Source organism: Portunus trituberculatus, chromosome 36 (assembly GCF_017591435.1).
Source record: "Portunus trituberculatus isolate SZX2019 chromosome 36, ASM1759143v1, whole genome shotgun sequence".
NCBI classification, from domain to species: domain Eukaryota; kingdom Metazoa; phylum Arthropoda; class Malacostraca; order Decapoda; family Portunidae; genus Portunus; species Portunus trituberculatus.
The window spans coordinates 10,891,343-10,900,945 of NC_059290.1; the positions used below are offsets into that span (position 1 = coordinate 10,891,343).

The window sequence follows — 9,603 nt, forward strand, 5'->3', positions numbered from 1 at the left end:
TGTTGCCATCTCCACAATTGATATTTCTGTTATTATTATTATTATTATTATTATTATTATTATTATTATTACTAGTAGTGGTAGTAGTAGTAATAATTGTTGTTATTATTATTTTTCTGTTGTTATTTTTGTTTTTATCTTGTCCTTCTTCTTCTTCTTCTTCTTCTTCGTCTTCGTCTTCGTCTTCGTCTTCGTCTTCGTCTTCTTCGTCTTCTTCTTCTCGCTTTTTCATTGTCGTTGTTGGTGTTTTGTTGTTTGTTTTTTTCCCCACCACTACTACTACTACTACTACTACTACTACTACTACTACTACTACTACTACTACTACTACTACTACTACTACTACTACTACTACAGCGTGAGTATCTTGCAAGTCCTTTCATGTCTCTCTTAAAGGCAGGAACCAAATTGGCTCATCCTTTGTGGGACTTCCCCCCCTCCCCCTTCTCTCTCTCTCTCTCTCTCTCTCTCTCTCTCTCTCTCTCTCTCTCTCTCTCTCTCTCTAAGTTCGAAATATTTGCTAATTAAGTAGATAATTGATTGATTAATTAGTGTATTTAATAATTTATATATATATTGCATTATTAACACACACACACACACACACGAATTAGGTAACAGAGAGAGAGAGAGAGAGAGTGATGAGATGAGACACAAGGAGCGACTGAAGTAAGGTACAGTTTAGCGAGGGAGAATGAACAGACAACTCATAAAAATAGCACGTGAAGGAAATGAGAGTAATTGACAACTCGGTGAAATGAAAGGAGATGGTGACACGAATAGCCTCGCGATACTATTCCATTCATAGAAGCTGTGTGGGTGGAGGTGGAGGTGGTGGAGTCACGCGTCGTATCACCTGCACACTTAATTCACTCCACACGCAATCTGGGAGCGAGTCGCGGGAGGAGAGTCAGTGATACGGAACAGTGACGCGAGTGTTGCAGATAAGATTCATAGCGAGGAGCTGTGTGTGTGTGTGTGTGTATGTATGCAGGTTATTTAAAATTCGACACTATGGCCCCGTGATTTTTTGTCTTTTATTTTACCTGTTTATTTTTCAAGTATTTTCTCGTCTGGATATAATTAATGACAACTTTTTCCCGCCATTTGAACATTAAACAAAGTGGAGAGAGCATTGCGTCGCCTGCCTGGCTAGCTGGCTGGCGGGTAACTGCCTGGCTGGCTGACTGGATGGCTGGATGGCGGGTGACCGGGTGACTGGTTGGCTGGATGGATGGCTGGCGGGTGATTAGGTGGCTGGCTGTCTGGCTGGCGGATGGCTGGCTGGCTGGGGGGATGGATGACTGCCTTGGGGGTGGATGGCTAGCTGAGGGCGCGGGTGTTCGGGGGAATGAGACACTACAAAATGTTAAGATTTATTTTGTTCTAAAGTTGCTGCGGCGCACATGAGTGAGATGAACAGACACATGTACGGATACAAAACGTACATAGCGGGAAGCACTGCTGGGGTCGGTGCCGGGGTGGTCATCTGTTGTGGTAGGTGAGGAGGGTGTCATCACGGGCGGGGCCGGGGTAGGACAGGGTGAGGATGGGCAGGAATGAGGGAAAGAAAGAATGCTGCTGGATGGAAGGAGGGGCATCAAGGGGCGGGGGTGGAGGGAAGGACTGGTGGGGTGACTTTGTGTTGGGGAATGTGGCGCCGAGGGTCATTGCTATCCTGAGCCAGCGATGGGCGGCGGGCGTGGCACAGGAGCCTCCTCCCCGGCAGGTGGTGCAGGCAGCCTCAGCAGGCCTGGCAGGTCGGTACAGTCAGGCCGTGGTAGGGGCGAGGCTGGGCGGGGCGGGGCGTTACTGGGTGTACTGGAGGGGTCGCTGACGCATCACTGGGCCCCTCCGAGCCGAGTTCCAACACACGAAACCGAACGGGTTGAATTTGCACGCGGCGGGCCAGCGACCTGAGCGTCGCTCGGGCGTAGCCATGACGGGCTTGGTGGTGAAGGGGTCCAGGCCGCGGGCCACCGTGCGGTACAGGTCCACCAGGGAGCCCAGGCGGTGGGGTGGCTGTCGTTTGGCCAGCCAAGGGCCAGCCGACGCCTCCTCCTCCTCACCCTCGCCGTTCTCTGCAGAGTACCAGGCGTTGGCGTCCCCGCCCAGCGCCGCCCACCACGGCCACGAGGCGGTGTGGGTGGCGGGCAGCCACGGGCTGGACTCTCCGCCACTCTGTTCCTCTGCCAGGGTCGCCGCCGCCGCCACGGCCACCACCGCCCACCACGCCGCCGCCTGCAAGGATAGACACGAAGAATGAAGGCTTTAGTGTTCACACACACACACACACACACACACACACACACACACACACACACACACACACACACACACACACACACACACTTGTAACAAATGGTGCCCGAGGGAAGAGAGACAGATGAAAGAGAAATGCAATTAACAGAAGTGCAACGTTCGGCACCGCTAACTGATGAAATTGTTAACGCATTTTTCTTCTTTCAGCACATACACACACACACACACACACACACACACACACACACACACACACACACACACACACACACACCGCGGCATCATCCAGTTATTTACTCCACTCCCTCCTTACTTTTCACTGCCGCGGCGGAACTCGTGGCAAAAAAAAAGGAAAAAATAAAAAGCAGCTGAAAACCACACCAGCCTCCACCAACACACCGCTCAAAGTTTGCTGCGCCCGCTGCTGAGATGGTGATGGTGATGATAGCAGTAATAATAATAGTAATAATAATAATAATAAATAAAAAGAGGAAGCTAATTAAGACAAACTGTAAATGAGTGAATGTCAGCTGATGAAAGGATGCAACTTGTGTGTGTATTGTTCATGCTGCTTCAATATTCTCTCTCTCTCTCTCTCTCTCTCTCTCTCTCTCTCTCTCTCTCTCTCTCTCTCTCTCTCGAAGAGTTGCCCACACTCACTCATTATCTCTCTCTCTCTCTCTCTCTCTCTCTCTCTCTCTCTCTCTCTCTCTCTCTCTCTCTCGAAGAGTTGCCCACACACTCATTATCTCTCTCTCTCTCTCTCTCTCTCTCTCTCTCTCTCTCTCTCTCTCTCTCTTGTTTAGAAGCTTCTGTATCACATATATGAGAGAGAGAGAGAGAGAGAGAGAGAGAGAGAGAGAGAGAGAGAGAGAGAGAGAGAGAGAGAGAGAGAGAGAGAGAGAGAGAGAGAAAAGAGAGAGAGAGAGAGAGAAGAAGCCTATAATTGGAGTCTGAGAAAGGTAGAAAAGGGAAAAGTAATTAATCGTAAGCCTATAATTTCTGTTGTGGTTGAGAGAGAGAGAGAGAGAGAGAGAGAGAGAGAGAGAGAGAGAGAGTGTGTGTGTGTGTGCACCTATACCTGGATTGGAAAGGCATCACGCACAAAAGGCTCAGTGATAACAGGTATAGGGGATCAAACCGTCCATCTTGTTACCTGTAATGGGTGCAAAGGATCTAGACACACCACACACATCAATACCAGTTAGGGACAGATAGAGGTACAGTACACATCCCCCCCAACACTCCCCATCCATCACCCTTCCCCCTCCCCTCCATGGCTTACCTGTCTCGGATGGTGAATAGAAACCAGCAGCTCGGAAACCATTCATTCATTCATTGCTTCGTTCATTCACAGATTCAAAGCTTCGATCCAGAGAGAGAGAGAGAGAGAGAGAGAGAGAGAGTATACCAATCTTGCTATATTTGAGCGTAAGAATCTTGTGATATAGAGAAAATTAACAAATGAATAAAGAAAAGAATAAGAAAAAAGAAGAGAGAGAGAGAGAGAGAGAGAGAGAGAGAGAGAGCTTTATAAACTTAAATTAAATCATACCTTCCTTTTTGACCTCCGAGCTAGCACATCATGATCTGTCTGTCTGTCTGTCTCTCCGTCTGTCTGTCTCACCCTTCCCAGTGCCCTTCGCCTGTATACCTGTCCTCTACACCTTAATTGACGTTCACCTGACTTGTTCACAGGTGTTAGTGAGTTTTGAGGTCACGAGGTCACGGCGAGGTCAAACGAAGACAAAAGGTTGTAAAAAGAAGAGTGAAATAAAAGATAAAAGAAAGAAAGACGTAATTCACCGGTGTTCTCTTCACGAGTTTTAATTAATTGGCGTGTAATTGTGACTCTCTCTCTCTCTCTCTCTCTCTCTCTCTCTCTCTCTCTCTCTCTCTCTCTCATTTAGGAACCTCTGTATGGCGTTGAGAGAGAGAGAGAGAGAGAGAGAGAGAGAGAGAGAGAGAGAGAGAGAGAGAGAATGTATATGCATTAACTAATCACACAACAACACAATATTTCTGCACCAATCATGTCTTCACTAGTATTTTAGTCACCACCTCGCCTCCTCTTCCTCCTCCTCCTCCTCCTCACTCACATTTCAGGAGGCACTCAAGATATACGCTTTAAAATACCCAAATACACCACTTATGATATTCTTTCTTTGTTCTAACACTTTAAATGATTTGCTACGTTCTCGCTACGCATTAGGAAACAAGAACGGTGAAGAATTTGAGTAACTCTTTAAAAACTCCTACTAGAACCACGAAAACAAGAAGAAAAGGAGGAAAAATGAAGAAAAGGAGAATAACATGTGTATTATAATGTTTCTTATGCAGGAAAGGACGTTAATGAATCTCTTGTTTAGTTTTAAGTATTATTAATGATGCATCGCTGGTAAATGAACGCTAGGGAAAGATAAACAGTAGGCTTTCTTTCAATCAGTAGGCTTTTTTTTTTTTTTTTCTTATCGTATTTTTGTTCCCCATGGCTGGTTTTCTCCTCTTACAAAACAATGAAAAAAATAACAATGGAACTGCTTAACGAGGCTTCATAAAATTATCTTTCTTTTCATTTACTTTTTACTTCTATTTTTTCCAGCTTCCTAAATTTCTTCTACCCTTTTTTCTTCGTCGTATATTCTCTCTCTCTCTCTCTCTCTCTCTCTCTCTCTCTCTCTCTCTCTCCTACCATAACATTTACTTTACTCCTGTCCCCTGGTTCAGTTCTTTCCTTTCATTGCTCCTTCATTCCTAGCCAGTCATTCCTGCTACATTCAGCGCCATCTGAGGACATGTAGGGGAGTAATGTTTGTGGTTCCAAGGAGTGCGTGTGTTCAGTGTGTTGTCAGTCAGTTGCTGTGTGTGTGTGTGTGTGTGTGTGTGTGTGTGTGAGGCAAACTATCAGCGGTTCTTAATCTTTTATACTATCACGCCCCCTCTCAATTTATCCTTTCCTCCACGCCGCCCTCCCCCTCCCCCCTTACGTCTATGAATACAATAGCTACCCTCCCTCATTTTAAAGAAAAAAGAAAGATGTGTTTTTACTCTTTTTACTGATTATGAATGAGTCACATTATCAACGAGATATTTGTCACTGCTTATTAAACCCCTCCAATACTGGCACACATTTTTACTTTCAGATTTGTGTACCATTAGACCATTTTACTGACAATAGGAAGGGTCTGTGGAGGTCGGAAGATTGATAACCAGAATCGTCACCATTTTTAATTCCCGACATGAGTTTCTGAAGCTGTATAAAGTCACCAAATAGTCACCAGAATGAATATGGAAACGCGTCCTGGTACTGAAGGGGTTGATTACTAGATTTTGAATGTGTGGTTGTATGTCAGGGAGTGCACAGCGTGAGTCTCTTCCACGTCCAGCCTGTCTCTGTGCTTGGTCTTGACAGCAGCGGGCGTGGAGTATGCAGCTTCACAAGATGCATGTATATGAACAGTGTTGAAATCTGAAGAGCCTCTCGTTAATTAAGAGGATGACGAATATAATTAAGGAAATTTATGCTTTTTCCTAAGAGCTCACGCCTCCCTTGGAAATTACTGACGCCCCCTAGGGATGCGCGCCCCCCATGTTAAGAACCACTGAACTATAGTAATGCTGAAATGTTTCGTAGCCTTTTGTAGTCTGAGAGAGAGAGAGAGAGAGAGAGAGAGAGAGAGAGAGAGAGAGAGAGCGTTGCTATATATAGTTTATATCTTATTACTGATTCTTTATTCTCACTCACTCACTAACTCCATCACTCCATCAAAGTTTCCCTCCCTCCTCTCCTTCCTTCACTTATCCACTCACTCACCATCTCATCTTTCAACCAATCACTCTAAGACAGATTCACAACATAATCACAGTTCCTTCCTCTTCCTCTTCCTCTCCTCGCACCTTTTTGACTCACTGACTCACTGACGTAGGCTGACTCACTCCTTCAGTCTGTGCTTCACCTCCCCTATTTCAAAAGGCCTTATTTAAATTTATACGAGTTTTTTAAGGTGTTTTTTTTATGGTTCAAGAGGCAGAGTGACAAGATTATTTATTAACAGGAGAAAAACTAGAAAACCACGCTAACCATCTCTGTGGCCTTGAAAAATAGTCACGGTGGGAGAGAAGAGCGTTTTTTAAGGTGTTTTTATAGTCCTAGAGCAGCGGTTCTCCACTTTTTTCCTATTAAGAAGCCATTGAGTTATAAGACCATCTACTCGAACCCCCACCCCAGTAATGAGACATCGAACAGAATGCTAATTTAGTGACTGACGCAAACTCACTATTCAATGGTACTGCAAAGGATATTATTACATCAGCCAGCTAAGTGACAAGATGTGTTTAATATTAACTGGAGAAACACTCTTGAGAACTTCGCTAATCATCTCTGTGGCCTTGAAAAACAGTCATGGTGAGGGAGACGAGCGTTTTTGAGATCTTTTTATGGTCCTAGAGGCAGAGTGGCAAGATTTCTACATTTTTAACAGGAGAAACACTCTTGAGAACCCCGCCAGTCATGTCTGTGGCCTTTGAATACAGTCGTGGTGAGGGAGCCAAGCCTTTCTGAATACGAAACACTCACCTTCTTCATAGTGGTGGGGCGCTGTGGTGCTGGTGCTGCTGTTGTCAGTGGTGGTGGTGGTGGTGGGGGTCCTACTGGCGGCGTAGTCTTCTTTGGTCTTAAGGTCACTACTTGTTGATAGTGGCGCACCTCACTGAACTATGAACACGGGGTCTGCTACCATGTGCGTGTGTGCGTGCAGGTGTGTGTGTGCGTGCAGGTGTGTGTGTGTGTGCGTGTGTGTGTGGCGGGCATGCACGGTGAGGGGACAGACAAGGAGCGACGACAGTTGTGTGTTTTGTGGAGGCTGCAGCTTCACCACGTGGCTCCGCACACACACACACCCTTTTTATACACGCTCACGCACGCGCCCTAAGCACACCACGCACGCCCACACACACACACACACACACACACACACACACACACACAGACAATGGAGTATAAGGTAGTTGCGTGGATTAGATGAAATAAAAGTTCCTCTCGTCTCTCACTTTTTCTCCCCCCTCTCTCTCTCTCTCTCTCTCTCTCTCTCTCTCTCTCTCTCTCTCTCTCTCTCTCTCTCTCTCTCTCTCTCTCTCTCTCTCTCTCTCTCTCTCTCTCTCTCTCTCATCGCCACAACTTTGGCCAATCTTTATCGTATTATCTCCTCCTTCCCCTCCCTCTCTCCTCCTCCTCCTCCTCCTCCTCCTCCTCCTCCTCCTCCTCCCATCCTTTCTAACTCTCGTTCTTTCTCACCTTTTTACCTCCTCCTCCTCCTCCTCCTCCTCCTCCTCCTCCATCACTTATTCATTCCTCCAGTATTTTCGCTTTGCTCTTCGATGTCCTTCCTTATCTTTCCTCTCCTTCCTTCCATCTATCCTTCCTCCTTACCTACCTTCCTTCACCTTTCCTTTCCTTACCTACCTTTCTCTTCCTTCATTTTCTCCTCCTTTCTTCTCCTCCACCCTCCTTTTCTCACCCTCTTCCGTTAATTTTTTGTTACTTTTTCTCTCTTGTTTCCTTTCCTTCTCCTCTTCTCCTCTTCCTTCGTTCCTACCTTCATTTCTTTCTTTCCCTTCTTCCCTTTGTCCATAAATAGAGCAAGGTAGACTGTATCAATTATTTGTGATCAAAGGGTTACCTGTAATTGTCGCACCTGCCAGAGAGAGAGAGAGAGAGAGAGAGAGAGAGAGAGAGATGGATGGATGGATAAATAGAAAAAAATAATGAAGGAATGGAATTGAATAAGTGAATGAATGAAAACGAAGAAAAGAAGGAAAAATAAACAGACGCCCAACCCAACAACAATTAAATGACTCAAGGCGAGATGCTATAGGACGCCTAACTTCTGATCTTTCACTTGTTTCTGATTGGGGCAGAGAAAACCTGGTTTTGTTCAATGCCTCAAAAACTCAATTTCTACAACTATCTACTCGACATAACCTTCCAGACAACTATCCTCTCTTCTTCAGTAACACTCAACTTCCCCTCTCCTCTACATTAAACACACTCGGTCTATCCTTCGCTAAAAATCTAAACTGGAAATTTCACATCTCTACTCTTGCTAAATCAGCTTCCAAGAAGTTAGGTGTCCTATGGCGTCTTCGTCCATTTTTCTCTCCCTCCCAGCTGCTTGCTCTGTACAAGGGCCTTATCCGCCCGTGTATGGAGTATGGCTCTCATGTCTGGGGGATCCACACACAGCTTTACTAAACAAGGTGGAATCTAAAGCTTTTCGTCTTATCAACTCTTCTCCTCTAACTGACTGTCTTGATTCTTTAAGTCACCGCCGCAATGTTGCATCTTTATCTGTCTTCTACCGCTGTTTTCATGCTGTCTGCTCTTCTGAACTTGCTAACTGCATGCCTTCCCCCCTCCTGCGGCCTCGCTGCACAAGACTCTCTACTTCTTCTCATCCCTATTCTGTCCATCTTCCTAATGCAAGAGTTAACCAGTATCTTCACTCCTTCATTCCCTACACTGGTAAACTCTGGAACTCTCTACCTGTGTCTGTATTTCCACCTGCCTATGACTTAAACTCTTTCAAAAGAGGAGTGTCAAGACACCTCTTACGTTAACTGGACCCTCCTTTTAGATTTTTTGTTTTTTCTCTTTCTACTTTCCTCTTAACAGGGCCTGGCAACCAGCGGGATTTTTTTTTTTTCCAACACTTTGTTTTCCCTTGGCCAGTGCCCTTGTAATGTAAAAAAAAAAAAAAAAAAAAAAAAACATAATAAGGTAAACGAAACTAAGAAAAGTAGATAAGGAAATAAGGAAAGAGAAAAGGAATAAAGATAGGAATAAGATAGATAGATAGATAGACAGATAGATAGATAAATAGATAGACAGATAAACAACCACATTAATCTCCACCAAAATAAGGAAAGAGAAAAAGAAAGGAAAAAAGATAGATAGACAGATAGATAGACAAATGGATAGATAGATAGATAGATAGATAGATAGATAGACAACCACATCACCCTCCACCACAATGTAAAAAAACTGTCTTGCAAAATATATAATGAAAAATCTTACACCAATAAAATAAAGATAGATAGATAGATAGATGTTCTCTGTGAAGCTATGGCACACACACACACACACACACACACACACACACACACACACACACACACACACACACACACACACACACACACACATTTCTCAACAAACAAACTTATTTTTCATCAGGCCATACTCTTATCGGTCTTCATGTGTGTGCAATTAGAGAGAGAGAGAGAGAGAGAGAGAGAGAGAGAGAGAGAGTGTGTGTGTGTTTGTGTGTATTTGCGGTTGACAAC

At 44.8% G+C, this 9,603-nt stretch overlaps 1 protein-coding gene across 2 annotated transcripts; it reads right to left on the reverse strand.

Moving 5' to 3' along the window:
* Window positions 1–1,364: 1,364 nt before the first annotated feature.
* LOC123513638 lies at window positions 1,365–7,144 on the reverse strand. Of its 2 annotated transcripts, none has more exons than XM_045270905.1 (2): window positions 6,839–7,144; window positions 1,365–2,241 (listed from the first exon to the last, which is right to left on the reverse strand). In XM_045270905.1, exons 1-2 carry the CDS (start codon window positions 6,845–6,847, stop codon window positions 1,810–1,812), a joined length of 441 nt encoding a protein of 146 aa, XP_045126840.1. In that variant the 5' UTR covers window positions 6,848–7,144; the 3' UTR covers window positions 1,365–1,809. The 2 variants fall into 2 exon arrangements, with proteins under 2 accessions (XP_045126840.1, XP_045126839.1); XM_045270904.1 differs by lacking the exon at window positions 6,839–7,144 and adding an exon at window positions 3,419–3,475.
* Between the last annotated feature and the right edge of the window lie 2,459 nt (window positions 7,145–9,603).

Bases quoted from the DNA above. Each gene is read 5' to 3' on its own strand.
- LOC123513638 (XM_045270904.1), bottom strand. From the start codon at position 3,457: ATGTGTGTGGTGTGTCTAGATCCTTTGCACCCATTACAG. The intron at 2,242-3,418 runs GTAACAAGATGG...CTATCCTTGCAG, and splicing joins ATCCTTTGCACCCATTACAG to GCGGCGGCGTGGTGGGCGGT.